The sequence below is a fragment of the Echinops telfairi genome, unplaced genomic scaffold, assembly GCF_000313985.2.
Source record: "Echinops telfairi isolate 266 unplaced genomic scaffold, ASM31398v2 ScPeMD7_7469;HRSCAF=8507_0, whole genome shotgun sequence".
Lineage (NCBI taxonomy): Eukaryota > Metazoa > Chordata > Mammalia > Afrosoricida > Tenrecidae > Echinops > Echinops telfairi.
In genome coordinates, this window is record NW_022111372.1 from 36,575,965 (window position 1) to 36,594,078 (window position 18,114).

The following is an 18,114-nucleotide window of genomic DNA, read 5'->3' on the forward strand; positions in this document are numbered from 1 at the left end:
AAAACTGCAATTTCTGTAATTGAGAGTGTGTAACAAAGCTTCCGTGGGTCATGTCAGCCTTCCGGGACGTAACCCTAAAACAGATCCTGACAAGCTGCTGTGACGTGTGGTAGCCTACTCATGTCAGGGGAGGACTGTGCCCCTGCTGGGTCCTCAGGGTCTGGTTTCCTCCAGGCAGTAGATTGCCAGGCCTTGATGGCACACCTGGGGTGACCTCAAACCACCCACCTTTCAGTTAGCTTGAGAGCATCAACTGTGTGTACCACCCAGGACTCCAGGGACACCTGGTGGCCCGGCCCCTTCCAGACGGGGTGCTAACCCATGCCCACTCTAGATTGGTGTTTCCGGGACGTGGGGGGTCCTTTGGTAGACTAGTGGCTGTAAAGGCTGAGTGGGGACGATGACACACAGCATTTAAAGTAACAGAACGGCACCCTGCGGGATAAGCACTCACGAGGAGACCCTATTTCCACATCGCAGCAGGTGTGCAGGAAGCCAGGAAAGCGAGAGCTGACATGTGGGCGCTGAGCACGAAACCGGAGGTGGCTGCGGCAGTTCTGCTGTCAAGGGCAGTGTTCTGGGGGCTACAAGGGGGGCCCTGCTAGGACTGAGCTCAGGCAGCTTCCATGTTTGTTGGAAAATGGGGTGAAAGCTAACGAATGTCTCCACCCACGTTTTGAAGGCCTCCCACAGGGCGGTGACGATGCGAAGGAGGAAGCCGAGCCTGCAGATGGTGGGTGGAAACGGGAGTCGGAATCCTGACCTCCTGCCTAGACCCTGTGGCTATGATCTGGTTTGGGAACAGGAATTGCTTTGTTTCCTTAAGGAGACCACATCCGTATAGGCTGTGTCCCAACCCAGATCATGTCTGATGACAAAGGGCAGGTTAGACCAGAGATCCAGAGGGGACAGATGCCGCATCCGTTCCACCGAGAGGCAGGACTGGCCCCCAGAACTGTCAGAGGGTGAGCCCTCCCCGAGAGCCACGCCTCTGAACTGGGTCCCTAGCCCCCTCAACCGTGAGAAAGTAAGTCTCTGTTGGTCAGAGCCGCTCAAGAGTGGAGTTTCTGTTAGCACAAGAGACCGGACAGTGGAGGACAGCTGCCACCACCAGCATCCCCCCACAAAAGCCCTGCCCCCCAGCCCAGGCCCTGCTGTAGCCCCAGGATGAGGGCAGGGCCACCAGAACCAGTCCAGCCCCGCCCCAAGGGGGACACTGTCCACACGTTTTGAGCCCCCTTTCCTCCCGATTCCTCCCTGGAAAAGACTCCCCCTCTCTCCACCTTCTCTCCTCCCGTGGTTTCTGTGTTACGTTACTTAGAGACAGTTTAAGGCAGTGCAAGACTTCCATCCGATAAGCTCAGCCCTGATTGGGTTCGTGGTCAGGCCTGGTACAGGGAAGCTCACTGGCGGGCCATGAACAATCGCGTGTCTGTGTAGTGTGTACAAGAGCTGGAGGGCCCATCCCAAGGGGGCAGGCTGGGGTGAGCAAGGCGGGCTCGCTGCTGGCTGGCCGCCTGGGAGTCAGTTTTTCTGGGTCCGCTCACGGGTGGCCACAAAGTTCAGCAAGTCGATGGCGGTGACGACCCCGAACACCATCTGCTTCTGACTGGACCTCTCGTGGCTGTGGTCTGGGGAGAGATCAGCAGGGCGGCCGGTGAAAAGGTGCCTTTGCCCACACAAGCCGGGGCGACTGTGCCCCCACCCAGAGCCCCCTGGGGGCCCCAATAGGGAGCCCACAGGAAACGTGCACTTCTGCCCACAGAGGCGACCAGGGGCCAAACCACAGAGCAGAGCCACCCAGGACCAGGGGTCAGGGCGCCCCCCCCCAGAGGCCACGCCCACTGGACATTTCGCTCTGGACTCCAAATGCAGCCACGGGGCTCCTCTGTGCCCCAAACAGCTCCCTCCACGGACAAACGACTCACACCTCTGCCTGTGATCCTGCCTGCCCAGCTCTTCGCTCAGCTGGCCACTACAGCCTGCCCTTGGCCTCCACCCTTCAGGGCAGGGAGGGTGCTCAAGACCCCAGCCTCCAAGGCAGGGAGAATGGTTAGGGTCCCCCCCAACAAACACCCCTTGGTTTTGGAAGGGAGAAATACCCAAGTCAGCCCACAGGCTCTGTCCCATCCCCGAATCCTGCCTTTGCCAGCAGAGCCCCGCCGGGGGCAGGCTCAGGCCGGCCTGTGGGGAAATGCAGGGGCAGCCCAGGGGTCAGCAACCTGTGCCACAGGGGTACCTAGTGCACTTGGGGAGGGGGCTCTGGGGTCAAGTCAGTGAGAGACTGGGGAGGGATGGCTGGGGCGGGTCAGCCACAGAAGAGGGGCTGCTCGAGGAACCCCAACTCCCTCCTTAGTTCTCACAGGCCGTATCTAACTGCGGTAAGGTCTCGTACGTACCTGCAGGCCCCCCCACCACGCCCGACAAGGCCTGGTCCTGAGCTGCGGAGCCAAGGGCGGGAGACGGGGTTAGACAGAGACCAGCCCCCGCCCGAGCCCACCCTGCCTGAGGTGCACAAGGTCGGGGGTGAGGGCGAGGGTGGGCAGGCTCCAGGGCTCCCAACCCAGGGACAGGACAGGGGCTGCTTGCTCTGCTCAGAGACTGCAGCTGAGGGCTGAAGGCGAGTGGGCACGGTTTTTAGCAGAGCATGCTCCGGGAGCCCCTTCAGCTGACTGCTGCGAGGGATTCGAGTCTGCTCCCACACACAGCGTCTAAGACATAGCCTATAACACTGCCCGGGGCAGTCAAGGGAGGCCAGGAGCGGGGCTGTAGAAGGACCCGCCACGTGGGCCGGCAGATGACATCATCTGTGTCACGGTTTGTGGGTGAGCCCGATCACACCTGAGCCTGTGCACTTGGAGCAGAGGACCCCACCTCCCTCCCTACTCATTCCACTACCCCCCAGCGCCTCCCAGGGGCTCAGGGTGGGGGAGACAGAGGTCTCTTCATTGCTAAGGCGCATCAGCCCAGGTCTGGGGCCGGAGGTCAAAGGATCAGTGACGACAGAGAGGCCTGGCTGCATGGTGGCCCTCCCATCTGCAGGAGGCAGTGCCCGCCCCGTGCGGGCAAAGCGGCTGCAGTTGAGATGGCTCTGCACTGGCTGCCCAACACTGCCCGCCCCGCCCGGAGCCAGGGCCCACTCACACTGAATCTGCTCATGCACCACCAGGGCAAAGTGGTCCATCTCCAGGATGTGCGAGAGCTGGCCCAGAGGGTCCGTGAGGCGGATCTGCGGGAGAAGTCACAGCTGAGCTCACCCACAGCCTCCGCAGGGGGCCACTGCCCCTGGTGGCTTCGCCCTGCTGCTGCATGAAGGCCAGGTGCAGGCTATGGGGACTTTGGGTTGGGGAGACAGGACCACTTCACCTTGTATTATTCCAGAAGGCTCCTTCGGCCTTTTGCTCTGATTTGGAAACTGGAAGTGGGGATCTGAGGGTTATAGGACCCAGGTACAAAGACACGACCCAAGTCAACCCACTGCCACTGGGTGGATCCTGACTCCTATGGCCCCTGTAGGGCGGGGAGAACTGCCTGAGGGGCTCTTAGACGAAGTGTCTATGGTAGCAGAGCCTTCTCTTCCTTCCAGGGAGCACCTGGCGGGTTTGCACTGCTGCAGTTAGCAGTCCAGCACATAACCGCCACACGCAGGAACCAGTTCAGTCGTGGTGGACGAAGTAAAATCAGAACAGATTTAAATTTACAAAATCTGGGTGAGGCAAAACAAGATGGGGGGAAATTACAGGCTGCAGCCTTGAGGGGAGGCTGGAAGAGGCCTCTCGAGCCCCTCCAGAGCCTGAAGAAGGAGACTGGCTTTTCGGAGGGCTGTGGAAAGTGGCATGCATTCAGACCAGAGGCTGGCCACCATCTGTGAGCAGGGCACCACTATTTCCGACCCTGCTACACAACCCACATGCACGCTGACCTCGTTTCCTACGAGGGACATGGAGTTTGTAGTAATTTCTCCCTTTCTGGTCATTGCCCCCCGCTCACCCACATTTCACAAAGTTGGGTCCCTTCCCGTTTTGCTTCATCAGTCACGAGTGAGTTTGGAAGAACTGATTTGCAGCCCTGCCTTAAACACATACTTACACAAGAGAAACCGGCTTAAAATATATATATATACTGCATGATTTCAACTATATGTGTACAGGAAAAGGGAAGTCTTGAGAGATGGAAAGATCAGTGGATGTTCGGGGTCAGGGGGCAGCAGAATGGGGGAGACAAGGCATGTGTCGGACAGTGAAAATGTGCTGTACATTGGACACCTGATCTGTTTTTGTCAACACACACGGGGCTGCACCACAGTGGACCCTACTGTAAACGATGGACAATGTGTCCCTATCAGTTCATCAAATGTAACAAATGTACCATAGGAAGATACGATGTTACAAAGGGGAAACTGGGGGGGGCGGGCAGGGGGTACATGGGAGCCCTCTGTATTTTCTGCTCAATAGGGCAGAGAAAATCAGGAGGAGAAAAGAGGAGAGACCAGCCAAGACATAGGAGTTGACCTCTGCCGTGGAATTGGGGGTGAGAGCTCATCTGTCATGGCCAAACCTCAAAGCACCTGACTAGTGAGCCCAGCTCAGCATAGGCAGCAGCCGCCATGGTGGGCACTCTGCAGTGTGGTCAGGGAGGCCGTGTGGAGAGAGGGCAAGGCGGAAAGAGGGAGCTGGAGGAGGAGAGGGGTGGGGGAAGGAACGGGAAAGGGGCTGGGGCAGGTGGGACAGGGCATATGAGGCTCTCCACCACGGAGGCGTTCAGGCAAGCCATCCATGTGGTGGGCAGCCTGGAGGCTTGGCAGGGTGCCACCTGTGCGCTCTCCAGCCTCTGCTGAGACCGGTGCCGTGTCTGCTCGTGTTCAGCTGCAAGACCTTCTGAAGGCCTGGGTGGGGTCATGGGAGTGTGTGTGAGTGACACAAACGAGAAAAATCTTCGTTCCCAGATTGGAGCTCAGCCCCTAGAATACCACAGCCCATCCTGAATGGTGGGGACAAGGACTCAGCTGGGGAAGTCAAGCTGCACAGGCCCACAGGGAAGCAGTCACACTGACTCTGCCCCTGCAAGGGACACTGGGAAGCGGCAGTGTCATCCAGTCACCCCAATCCTGTCCCCTGCAGGGACCTTGGAGGGTAGCAGTGTTCTCCATGGGGGGGCGGGGAGGGGGAAACTCAAGACAACAGCCGAGGTGCCTCTCCAAGAATGTCCTTTTTAAATAAGCATGCCAGGCATTCTTACCAACGCACACGGACAGGAAGACACCAGGCTGACTCTGGTGACCCAGCCCCTTGCAGGCCTGTGAGGGGCCCAGGCCACACCAGCTGGCTGTCATGGGCCAGCCCTCCCAACGGAGGCAGTGAGCCTCAGGCCTCACCTGTTTGAACTGCTTGTAGATGACCTTGCGGACCTGGTCCGAAGGCTGCACCTTCCCGGCGAGCAGGGACGAGAGCATGTTCCCAAGAGTGACCATTCCCAGGATCACCCTGGAAGGAGGTACAGAGTGGGGGTCAAGGCCGTGTACACATCAAACACCTCCCCTCCTACACACAAATACATACATACATATCCTCAGGACAGAATGTGCCCAGGGCTGCCTCTAGCGCCTGAGAGTTGGTGCTTGGGCCATACACTAAAATTCCTCTCAGATGTCCATAAAATTTGCCCATGATATTGAAGGGATATAGCAGTGGGTGACCAGACCACACAGGCAAGCCTCCTGCCCATTCAGGGCCAGCCTTTCCATTTCGTTGCCCTCCTGAGAGAGGGCTCGATACTTTCCCAGTTCCCTGGGCTGAGGGGTGGTGGGCTACCTGGCTGTGTCTGCCATGAATCTCTTGTGCAGATTCATCCTCAGCCAGATGTGCATTGTGGATTAAATGAGTCCCACCCCCCCTCCCAAAAAGCAACTGGGAAGCCTTTAGCCCTGTACCTGGAAGTGTGACCTTGCCTTGTTAGGAGGTAAGGCTTTCCTTGTATTAACGAGGTCGGATAAGATGGGTCCTAATCCCTCTCCCTTCTGCTGAGAGAAGGGCCACCAGATGAAGGCGTAGCACCCACAAGCCCAGCGATGCCTGAGGTACAGCAGCCCTGGGGTCGTGTGTTCAAAGCTCTACAAACGAATGGCTGGCAGTTTCCAGCACTGGGCAGCTCCGTGGGAGAAAGGCCGTGTGAGATAGTTAGTTTATTGTGCCAGCCGATAAACACATGTGGGTGAAGGGCGGAGAGATAAATGGCTCTGTGAGCCTCGCCTTTCTTGTCTCTTGCTCTTTGATCATCGGACCAGTGTGCGGCTGCCTTGCTTGTTCTGTGCCTCAATCTGCAAGCTACACTACCTGTAGGACACCTAACCTGTGGACTGTGTCGCTGTAATTTGAGGGTCCTTCAAGAACTGCTTCGCCACACCATTGGAATTTACATCTCTTGAGCTGGGGACTGACAGTTGGTGACCTGACTGACTGTTGGTGACCTGCCTGGCTGTTCGCTGCCTGTGCCGGGATAGCCTGAGTCTCTCTACAGAGGATGACCTGGCGGCCCTCAAGACTTGACGGACTGCCAGTGCCTCACAACTGTCTAACACATTTGAATTGTACTGAGCCATTTGTACTGCTTTATAATTTAACTGTTTATTTCTTGTATTTATATAGCTATCTATATAATTATTAGCAATCTGGTTTTGTCTCTCTAGAGAACCCTGTCTAACAGATTTTGGTACCAGGAGTGGGGTGTTGAAGTAGCATTACTAGTGTTAAGACTTAGCAGGCTGGGAAGCCAATTTAAGAAGCCCCTATTTATGATGTTATTTCTCTAAAAGCACTCCAGGTCTGCTTCTGTGAGATCCTCACAGCCAGGCCACTGATCGATGCTGACTCACAGCGAGCCCCCAGGGCAGCGTAGAACTGCCCCTGTGAGTCTGAGACTGCCCAACGCTTTACGGGCGTAGAGAGCTCCTTCTTTCTCCTGCAGAGCGGCCGGTGGTTTCAAATGGCTGACCTTGAATTGGGGTTAGCAGCTCAACACAAAGCCCACTGTACCCCCAGGCCTCTGCTGGCAAGATCAGGGTGTAGCAACCCCTGGGGGACTGTTCTGGCCCTACGCATCTGCCACAAGTAAATCCGGGCTCAACGGCCCAGAGAACAGGAAAGCTGTGCCGGTCAGGGTCTTCCTCCAGAGCAGCCTCCCAGCCCCAACCACCATGGTGCCCCTGAGCTCTTCCAGACGTCAGCGTGGGGGCCATTATCTCTAGCTGCCTCCTGCAGCAGGGGCTGAGGACAGCCTGGGTGCAGGGGAGTGGGGAATGGGGCCCAGGCATCAGGACCCAGGGAGTCTAGGGGCCCCGCCCGCCCCCTGCTCCGGTTGGGGTGGAAGGAAGAGTTCTCATGTTCTAGGGCCAGGACAGCACATGCAAAGGGACCACGTGCCAGAGGCCAGCCCATGTGCTGTAGGTCCTCAGGGCTGCCTCGTCCCGTGCCTCCCAGGGGTTGGGGGTGGGGCCCGGCTTGCTGCTTCAGCGGGCCCACATGGGGCTGGGGGCGGCTGAGACAGACCCTGCCTCGTCCACCACGGGCGCCTGGTCGAAGCCCTTCTCCCGGAGGATCTCGATGGTGTGCTCGCAGGTGACCGTGGGCAGCACTGTCAGCGGGGCCGACAGGCTCAGCTCCTGGACTCGGAGGTGCCACCACCTGCATGGAGAGTGGTGTGCTCAAGGGGGCTGGGGTCAGGGACACTGTGCCCAAGGTTCAGGCAGCCCACTGGAGGTGGCACCACACAAGGAAGACCACCCCCGCCCAGGCCGATTGCCCTGCCTGCGCCCACCAGGCCCTGCTGCCTGAGGCTCCGGGAGGCCCTCACTCACCACGGCTTCTTCACAGCCACGTCCTCCTCCTTCATAAAGCCCCTCTGCAGCATCCACCGGTCACTCAGGAACTTGGACCTGCGGCCAAGAGCAGTCAGAGGCGGCCCTCACCACCCCCTCAGCCCCCTGAGCCCAGCATCTGCAGTGCAGGTGCAATGCCACGCTCAGCCCCCCCAGAGCTGCCCAGACACACTGGACCCCCGCTGCAGGGAGGGGCAGGGGCCAGGCTTCAGAGAGTGTGCTGTGGACTTCAGGCTGGTAGGACATTGGGGTACAGCTCCCAGCCTGAGCTCACTTGTCTGGGGCAGAATAAGCTCAGAACTTAATGGGGCGTCTTCTCTGGAAACGTCTGTGAGCAAGTTCTCCAAGCCTCTTCCGCCCCTGTGGCCTCCCTTCCCACCCAGAGGGAACCAGAACCAGGCATGACAGGCACGAGCTGGTGCCAGGAGCTTGCTGGAAAATGGAGGGCACAGAGAAGCAAGCGTGATGTGCTGCCTGCTGCGCCCACACACGCGTGCACACACACACACTCAGGTGCTCATGCTCTCACCTGCATCGCACACTCACCCATACACACACCCACATACACTCACACTCACATATGCTCACACACATAATTACACTCATACACACTCACATGCATCACTCACCTATGCACACTCACATACTCATTCACACACTCACACACAGGTACTCACGCACTCACATGCATCACACATACACATACAGACATTCACACTCAGATATTCTGATGCTCAAGCACCCAAGTTCATTACACACACACACACACACACACTCTTCACACAGCAAACCCACACCCTCACATACAAGCTGGAATGTGCACAGCAGGCTGCCCAAAGTAGGGGGAGGCAGGCATGGTGGGGGAGGGGCGAGGCTTGCTCATCCTTGGCAGTGGACCCCCAGACATGAGTCACCCACACCTCGACCCAACTCCGAGCTCCCACAGCCACGCCTGGCACAAGGCTTTAGGGCCGGGAGGGGCTCTGCCCACCGGAGGCCGGGAGGGCCTCAGCCCTGGCGAGGGAGCAGAGCTGGACGCTTCATGCCTCGTGGGGCACACGTGGCATGACCAGAGCTGAGGGAGCGGACACATGCTGCCCATCATACTTCAAAGCCCGAAAATAAGTCTGCGGAGCCCCCTGCCTCCCCTTGCCAAGCCAGGACAGCGGGGTGGCCAGCTCCAGCAGGGGGGCACACGGTGTCCAGCTGGGGGCCAACACCAGTGCAGGTGCAGAGAGGTGGTGGGGAGCTGGCCATAAAGGGCACAGGAGCCCCAGGTAAGGAGGCGCTCCCTGGCCAGGTGAGGGCTGTCCCGTGAGCAGCTGGCCTCGAAGAGCCAAGAAGGGGACCGTGCGGCTGAGGAAGCCCAGGTACCTGAGACGTGGAGGAAGACCCTGAAGGCCAGAAGGCGAAGGCAGGGATTGTGGGAGACCTTGTGAGGCACAGCGGGGACAATAACCGAGGGTCCACAAGGGGAGGAGGAGGGGAGGGGGATGAGCAGGAGGGGAATGAGGGGAGGAGGAGTGGGAGGAGGGAAGGAGGAGGAAGAAGGAGAGGAGGAGGGGAGAGGTGGGGAGGAGGAAGAGGAGAGGAGGAGGAGGAAGAGTCGGCAACTTACATGTAGTTCCTCACGGAGTCAGGCAGGATGACCACGCACCGCTGGCCCTCCTGCAGCTCCTGTGCAGCCTTCACGGCGATGGACATGCTACTGCCAGAGCTGCCGCCTGCGAGACACAGGGCCTTCTTGACCCCCCTGCGCAGCGAGTGGGTGAGAGCGTGCTGCTGCTGTGTGTGTGTGTGTGTGTATGTGTGTGTGTGTGCGCCCACTCATGATCCGGAAGGCTCTGCAGGGAGCCTGTGGGGAGAGGAGCTGGGCTCTCAGAATAAGAGGACCCTCCAGGGGGTGCATGGAGGACCAGCTGAGACCCAGCCAGGTGGCACTGCATTTGCCAATTCAGTGTTGGTGGGACATAGCAGAAAATGACTGCCACAGACGATGAGCACTGCGGTAACCACATCAGTGCGGCTACAAGGACACAGGCATGTGAAGCCATCGCTCCGACTTGGCCTTGAGGGCTCCGCCTGCACCAGGGCCGTGATCTCACCCAGACATGACATGACACAGCATGATGGGGCCCGGGCAGTCAGAAGGCGCCCTCAGCACACGCAGCCCACCTTTCCCGCACCCGAAGGAGTCCCCGTGTGTGCTAGGGCTGGAACCGGGAGATGGCGGGCCCCACACTGTGTCCTCAGCCACCGACCCTGCCTGCGGTCACTCACCACACAGGAGCCCCTCCTGGGCCATCAGCATTCGGGCGAAGGCGAAGGACTCCTTGTCGTTGCTTTTGAACCACTTGTCCACGACCTGCAGGAGACACCGACGGCGTGACCCCAGGCCACGTCTGCACTCGCCTGGCAGCATTGCCAGGGCGTGACCACTTGTCTAGGGGCAAGAACCCCCTCCGGACACACAGCCCCCTAGCTGGCTGGCAAGAACCCCGCATGGATGTAGGCTGGTACTCATTCCAGGACCCTGGAACTCTCTCCCCTTGCTTCCCTAGCCAACTGTGTGCACCTGCCCGCGTGCAACTGCATGCTCCTGCAGGGACCTCATAAGATTCTAGTCTCTGCACTAGGCCCCCCAGATCAAAGCCACCCTTCAGAGTTCACCGTGGGTCGATCGGAGCCCCCTTAATCCACGTATCTTGGATGTTCACGGGGCACCGTTTTTTCGAGGAAAAAAGCCCGACCAAAAGGGACTCACGCCTGAAGGCAATCTGAGCCTTGCCCTTAAGCACAGAGGAGGAGCTGAATGGAAGACATGAGGAAGTTGAATGTTGACCCAACAGGGGATTGCAAAGGGCAGCTCTAGAAGACAAAGTCCTTGAGTTGTAAGACTGAAGGATCCTATGGGTGAAATATTGAGTGGCATGGGAAGCATCCAAAGGAGATGGAGGGAATACACAGAGTCACTGCACCTAGAATAACTGGCCAACATTCCACCATCCGGAGTTAGCCTGATGGTACTGAGGGAAGACGCTAGCTCACACTGCACTGAAGATACCAGGGAAAACAAGACTTGACAGAACACCAAGGGAAATGTTGGAAGGAGCAGACACAATGCTGGAAGCACTGTGCCAAGACGTCTGGAAGACAGTTTCCTTGGCTGGATGACCGGAAGAGATCCATCCATGCTTGTGCCCATTCCATTAATATAAAACACATGCGAGTTAAACTTTGCAAAAGATGAGGTAAGAATTTTTTCATGACTATATTTGGTATAGCAGTTAAGGAAATTGCTAGAAAGTCCAGCTGGATTCAGAAGAGGACGTGGAGCAAGGGAGATCATTGCTGATGCTGGACAGATCTTGGCTGAAAGCAGAGAATACGTGCATTTTATTAACTATGCAAAGACAAGACGATTGTGTGGAGTACAAGCTATGAGTAACAGCGAGGAGGAGAGGAAAGTCCAGAACACTGGAGGAGCTCATCTGGCCCCGACAGAGAGGCCAGGAGGCCGTCATGTGAGCAGAATGGAGGAGCTCTGCACGGTCTGAAATGGGGAAGGGTGTGTATTGGGGTTGTAGCCTTTCGCCACCCTCATGTAATGGGCATGCTGAGGAATCACCTATGAGGCTGGACTTCATGAAGAGTAGATGGCATCGGGACTGAGGGGGGGTTCATTAACCACCTGTGCCAGGCGGCCCACACAACCTTGCTTGCTGAAAGCGAAGAAGACTCGAAGCACTCACTGCTGAGGAGTAACACACACACACACACACACACACACACACACACACACAGCCTTCAGGGTAGATCACACAGAAAACGAAATCCCCAACTGGCTTCCTAAGCACCATCACGATTGCTGGAGGTTGGCGTTACGGAGGAGTTCATTTTACTCGCTTCTACGATCAATACCCATGGAAACAGCGGTCGATGCATCAAACATGCTACGGCGGGGGAGCAAATCTGCTATACCAGGCCGCACTGAAATGTTCAAGAGCCCAGATGTCACGTTCAGGACTAAGGTGCACCCAATGGCATTTTCAATCAGCTCATCCGCACGTGAAAAACGGACAGTGGGTAAGTAAGTCTAAAGCACTGATGCATTTGAATTCTGGGGAAAGACTGTAAGGCAGACAACAGACCACCAAAAACACCAACCAGCCTGTCTGGTGCAAGAACAGCGAGACTTAGTCTCCCGTCCTTGGCCGAGGACAGCATGCTTGGTCAGTAGAGGGTCAGAGAAAAAGCAGCTGATTCTGGACAAGATGGATTGACGCAGGGGCCGCCACAATGGGCTCGAACGTGAAGGCAACTGCGATGACGGGACAGTTTGTGCTGGAGCCAGCTCAGTGATGCTCAATGACACCAACCGCCCTGTGGCGCTGCAGATGGCCTCGCTTGGAAATGGGAACTGCGAAGGTGCTGCGGGGCCCTCTGAGGTGGCACTGGAGCTGCGTGGGTCCTAATTCCATGATGCGTGGTGCCCTTCTCAGAGACACTGAGAGCAGGAGAGAGGTCAGCTACGTGCATGCAGATGGAGGCCGAGGCTGGAGTACTGTGCAGACCAGCCACGGCCGGCCGGCCACGTCAGCACTGCGAGAGACATTCCCCTCCAGCCTTCCGAGAGATAACATGCTTCTCTGAGGCACCGATTTTCATGAGATCGTGAATGATGGGCACTGGTTTCAGCCGCCTACGTGGAGGTAATGTGTGATGGCAGCCCTAGGAAACTAACCCAGGATTCTTTAAAGGGAGCAGAGCTTCCTAGAGGTCCGGACTTCTGTCTTGGCCTCCCAGACCCGTCCCCATATGCTTTCCAAGCAGGGACCTCAGGTCTCTGCCATGGGGCCTCGATGGGGGCTTGGGTGTAGGTCACACTGTGCCCTCTGCACCCCAGGCCTGGGCCCCCTCTGCTCCGGCCCATACTGGCAGCTTGGTTTCCCGCTCTGGGAGGAACTGTGGAAGAAGCCACACTGAGGTGGGTAGTGGATATCCCATAGACCCCGCCCACATGCACCGTTCTGTCCAGCACGGTGGGCAGGAAGTCGTAGCCGATGCCCTCCACTTCATAGGCCGTCACATCTGTCCGGTTGAGCTCCTCCGGCTCGGCGAGAATGGAGCCTTCAGGGTCCACCCCGATGACCTGCATGGAGTGGTGTCTGGTCAGTCCCATCTGGACACCGGCCAGGAGTGGTGCCCATACCACCCTGACCCTCACCCATGAAGAAGCCTTGACCTGGGCTCAGGGACAAGGTCAGAAACCTGGAAAGCAGGCCGAGGGTACAGAGACCCCAGAGGAAAGGAAGTGTCAGGCCCAGCACAGGGAAGTCCAAGCAAGGAGGGGACTCCCCCCCGAGCCCCAGCTGGGTCAGACACCCCAGGACAGTCCCAGGGCAAGCCCCAACAAAGGCAGGGCTGAGCAGTGACCATGTCCTGGAGGACGGGAGGGTCACTCCAGGGAGAAAGGGACACTGGACGTTTACATGACCCCTTCCCCAGACCCCATGCCCCGGGCACCCATCCTCAACCCAGGCAAACCTGGTTGATGCCACCCCTTGAAGGCTGCTCAGAAAGGCTGAGAAGCGGGGATTCTCAAAAGACCACCCCTAAGCTGATCCCCCCAGCCAGGCATGGCCCCCGCCCCAGCTCACTGGGTCACTGTGCCCGAGGTGGCTGGCTCCTTGTCTGTCCTCCCCACCCTCTCCGGTCAGACACAGCGACCTAGGACCAGGCTCCGCAGGCAGACAGCTACACACTGCATGTGCAGAGGTGAGGAGGGGGAACATTCAGCTCCGAGGCCCAGAGGCCAGTCTGCGGGTGTCACACACCTCCCCGGACAACAGGTGAGAGGGGCCAGTACATCAGGCCCAGGGCTCTGAGCTGTGTAGGGAATGGGATATTCCGACCGGTGGGCCAGTGTGCCTCCCGCGTCCCTGGTGCCCAGGCGGGTCACTCACCTTGCACCCTGGACACTTCTCCTTGAGCTTCCTGGCAAGGCCTGTAATGGTGCCACCTGTGCCGGCCGCGGCCACCAGCATGTCCACCTTCCCTGTGCCGGCAGACAGTGGGGCCAGCCGTGAGAACACTGCCAACCCACACCTTTTTTCGTCCTAACTGCCGGACGCCAAGCAGCTGATCAAAAAGTTCAGAAGGAAAGGCAACAACACGGAGCCAGGCGGATTCTCCGATTTAAGGATGCTCGTCACAGCCCTTCCTTCTAAGAAAGGCTGCGTTCCCCATTCAGGGATCCCTCAAGAAGTTAAAATCCAGAATCCCAAAGGACCCAAGTGATGGGAAAGCAGGGAGGCGTTCAAACAGGTGAAGACAGAACAGGGGCACTAAAGCTCCCTGCGGCATCGTCACAGTCCAGCAGATGAATGGGGGTGTGGCCGGTGGTCTAGCCACACAATGGGGTGCCACTCTGAAGGGCAGGCAAGACATGTGCCAAGAGCGGCAGAGGGAGCCCCCTCGCTATAGGGGCCACTCCTTCATCAGCTTTTGACCTCCAGACAGACCCTGACAGCCTGGACTTAGTCATCGCCTGTTGAGCTCTCAGACCCGTGGCCGCACGCCTGGGCAACAGTGAGTGGGGGGCGGGGGGGGGGGGGGGGGGGGGGGGGAAGGTGTTGGGGTTCATGAGGCCAAGCAGGGCGTTTGTGCAAGGCAAGGCAGAGGGGCTGTCGGTGCCAGATGAGGGTTTTTCACCATAAAACCTGAGCTAGCTGGGGCTGGAATGCATTGCCTGCCTCCTGGGCACGGGGGAGGGTATGCCGGACAGTGCCAATGCCAGATCCTGCACAGGAAGCCTGGCTCCAAGCCTGCTGGCAGTCCAGGCCCTCTCCACAGCTTTTCCCTAAGGGCATCTCTCAGCAGAGTTGCACCGCCAACCTCTACGAGGCCTGGCACAGCAGCTTGGAACATTCCCAAGAGCCTCGAGCCCACGCAGAAAGCAAGCTAATTACAGAGGTCATCGCCCCTGCTCCAGAGAGGAGAAACGTTTGCTACTGAACTTGGTGCTCAAGTTGGGGCTTGATCGTCATGCTCAGGAGCTCCAGCAGATCTGGAGAGGGAACTGCTGGGTCATTGAACACGACCACACGGGGCCTAGTGCTACAGGCACGGGGAGACGACACTGAAGAACGTAGCTCACAGAGGGGACGCGTGGGGTGGATCGAGCAGGGAACCAGCAACTCCTCCACTCCCGGGCAATCAGGGATGAACCGGCCACCAGAGTGAGCGTGGGGGTACGCACCGTCACATTGCTGCAGGATCTCCTCGGCGGTGGTATCGTAGTGAGCCAGCGGGTTGCTGGCATTGCGGTACTGTGTGGGAAACAGCCACGTCAGACATGAGAGCAACAGTGGTCGGCAGCGCAGAGCCAGCCAGAGAGGACCCCAGAGAGAGGTTCACAGAGGCCATTCTAAGACCCTGAGCAGGGACACAGACACTTAAAACTGGCCCCGAGGAGATGCAATTTCTGGAGAAATCCAAAAGAAACGTGCAAGATGGAAGAGCTTTCATTGAGTAGGTTTCTCTGCACTGCGTGCCCGGAGAGAGCTTCCGGGGACCGCCAGAAGGCAACCCAGCTGAACACCGAGAGGCAGGCCCGCTGCACTGTGCTGGGGAACTGCAGAGCCACAGGCCCAGGTCCCAGCCCCACTGGGACCCCCACTGCCACTCCCACTGGCCCCCACAAAGGAAGGACCCCCTGTATGTGCCAGCCTCAGGACACAGACCCGAGGCTGCCAGCCCCTCACCTGGTCTAGAATGTGAGAATTGGGGATCTCGTTCTTCAGCCTCCAGGCCACGCCCACGTGGGACTCAGGGGAGTCGAACCTGGCGTTGGTGGGGGTCCTCACGATCTCGGCACCCAGCGCACGCAGGACATCCACCTGCACCAGGGGAGAGCCGTTCATGCCAGGGCACTACCAGGCTGGGTCTGGGGAGTGTCAGAGGGCACCCCGGCCCACCCCGCCGACCCACCTTCTCCAAACTCATCTTCTCGGGCATCACGATGATGCAGCGGTAGCCCTTCACGGCGGCGGCCAGGGCCAGCCCAATGCCTGAGGGCAGCACATGTGATCAGAGGGGACGCAGAGCCCTCTGACCCTACACAGGGGCCCTCCCAGGATAGCACCCCCCGGGATTCCAAAGACATTCAACGTGGGGTCCCCTTCTGCCCTCAAGGCCACAGGGAGAGAAATCAAAGAGGTTGCAGAAATACTATAGGACCCAAAGCAAGGCTCCCCGGCTGGCATGGGGTTCCGTAGGAGGTCACAGCAACAATGATCCTAGCTGCCCCCTGGGCTGCCTGGCTTGCTGGACCATCCCCGGGGCCCCATCATTCAACAGACTAGGGGCTTGGGGTGGAGGGGCGTCATGCAGTGCAGAGAGATGAAGCAGGCCTCAGGCTCCCGTCTCACCCACTGGGAGCATGAAGGCACTGGCCAGGCCCTGCTGCCTGCGGCTCACCTGTGTTCCCTGATGTGGGTTCAATGATGGTGTCCCCAGGCTTCAGGGTCCCAGCCTGCTCAGCATCCTCGATCATCCGCAGGCTGATGCGGTCCTTCACGCTCCCGCCCGCATTGAAGAATTCACACTTGGCCACTGTGAAGCAGCGGGCAGTCACCAAGGGCCAAGGACCTGCTGCCCCCTGCCTGAGTTTCCCAGGCAGCTTCTGTGCATTACTTCCTCTCCATTCCCACCTTCGACCTGCATTCCAGCCCTCAACACCGGCCCATCACCCCCACAGCCCTGCTACGGGCCCACCAGACCACATGGCTACTGGGGTGAAGGTCAAATAGGCGTCCAAGGCAGTCCCCGCTGGGGGTTGGAGGGGTTAGTTAGAAAAGGCCCTTCACACACATCTACCTGGAGGGTAGCCACCTCGGAGGGGATAGGGTGTAGATATGTGCCAAGGAGAACATCAGCTGTGCCCAGAGGCCCTAGCCTCGATCCCTGAAACTGGAAACAAGGAAAGCCTGGAAAGGCCCCAGGTTCAAGGTGCTCTCAGCCCCTGCCACCGGCAGCAGCATCTCCGATGCCAGGGCCAGCACTAAAAGTCGTCTTCACTGGGCAGCTGGTGAGAACTCGTTAGCGTCAAAGGACGGGGAGCAGAGGGGCAGCAGTTCAAGTCCACCAGCTGCGGCAGCTCCACAGGGCCTCTGAGAGCCCTGGAGCCTCTCCCCTTCCAGGGGGCAGCCAGGTGCTTCCCCATCTGGGCCACTGGGAGACTCCAGGCCAGACAGACCGGCCACGTCCCAGGCCGCGGCTCAGAACTGAGTGCATGGCTGAGTTGTTTGCCGCCCTGAATGCGGCACAGAGATAAGCATTTCCTGCTCAGCCAACGACCCGACGGTGCTGACTTCAGAAACAGCACCCCACCGCCCATGATTAAACCACCCCATCTACACCGAAGTCAGCCTGATGGATCACAATGGGGCACTGTCCCGTAAGGGGCTGACAGATAAGCCTCTGGGTTGGAAGCCATGTAGGACAAGAAAACAATAATTCATAAATTATCAAGGGTTCATGAGGGGAGGGAGGAAAAAAATGAGCTGATACCAAGGGTTCAAGTAGACAGAAATGAGAACGATGATGGCAACAAATGTTCAAGTGTGCTTGACACAGTGGATATATGGATGGATTGGGATAAGAGCCCCCAATAAAATGATTTAAAAAAACAAAAGACAGCGGCCGCAACAACAGCGGGGCACTGGGGTCAGTAGACACCACAGTCCAGGGTCCCTAACGTACTTTGCCCACCACCCCCTTTCCGAAGAACAAACAAACAAACAAACAAAAACCGAAAAACAACCCTCAGGGGCATCCTTCTCCCACAGTGAAAGCCCTTTGCGCAACAGCCCAGAAAGAGCATGAAGCGCGCGTGGTCCACCTGCTTTGGGAGGACCCTGGTGGCGCAGCGGGTCTGCCCTGGTATGGTAACCCCAGGGCCAGCAGTGGGAAACCACCGGCTGCTCCGTGTGAGAGAGCTAGGGCTTCCGACTCCCGCTGAGGTTCAGTCTCGGAAACTCACGGGGCCAGGGCTACTCTGTCCGTTAGGGTCACTAACTCGATGGCCGTGAGTTTATAGTGTTTTTATCTGCTTGGGTCGCTGACCCCACAATGGGGTGTCTTGCCCACTGCTGCACAGCATGAAAAACAACCATAAAAACAAGACCAAGGGCCTTACTCCCCTGGACTTTGCTTGGGGCTCTTCTTGGACCAATCCC

The 18,114-nt window shown here is 58.3% G+C and overlaps 1 protein-coding gene across 1 annotated transcript in view; it reads right to left on the reverse strand.

The window, feature by feature from the left end:
- The window catches only part of CBS (cystathionine beta-synthase), a 26,055-nt gene continuing 7,941 nt past the window's right edge, over nt 1–18,114 (reverse strand). The window contains exons 3-16 of the mRNA XM_045284815.1: nt 16,355–16,575; nt 15,866–15,945; nt 15,640–15,774; nt 15,135–15,204; nt 13,840–13,931; nt 12,900–13,025; nt 10,154–10,238; nt 9,492–9,597; nt 7,853–7,930; nt 7,545–7,679; nt 5,375–5,483; nt 3,145–3,229; nt 2,400–2,441; nt 1–1,631 (exon numbers count right to left, since the gene is read on the reverse strand). Coding sequence (XP_045140750.1) covers nt 1,525–1,631; nt 2,400–2,441; nt 3,145–3,229; nt 5,375–5,483; nt 7,545–7,679; nt 7,853–7,930; nt 9,492–9,597; nt 10,154–10,238; nt 12,900–13,025; nt 13,840–13,931; nt 15,135–15,204; nt 15,640–15,774; nt 15,866–15,945; nt 16,355–16,575 — 1,471 coding nt within the window. The 3' untranslated portion in view covers nt 1–1,524. The remainder of the gene's footprint in view (nt 1,632–2,399; nt 2,442–3,144; nt 3,230–5,374; nt 5,484–7,544; nt 7,680–7,852; nt 7,931–9,491; nt 9,598–10,153; nt 10,239–12,899; nt 13,026–13,839; nt 13,932–15,134; nt 15,205–15,639; nt 15,775–15,865; nt 15,946–16,354; nt 16,576–18,114) is intronic.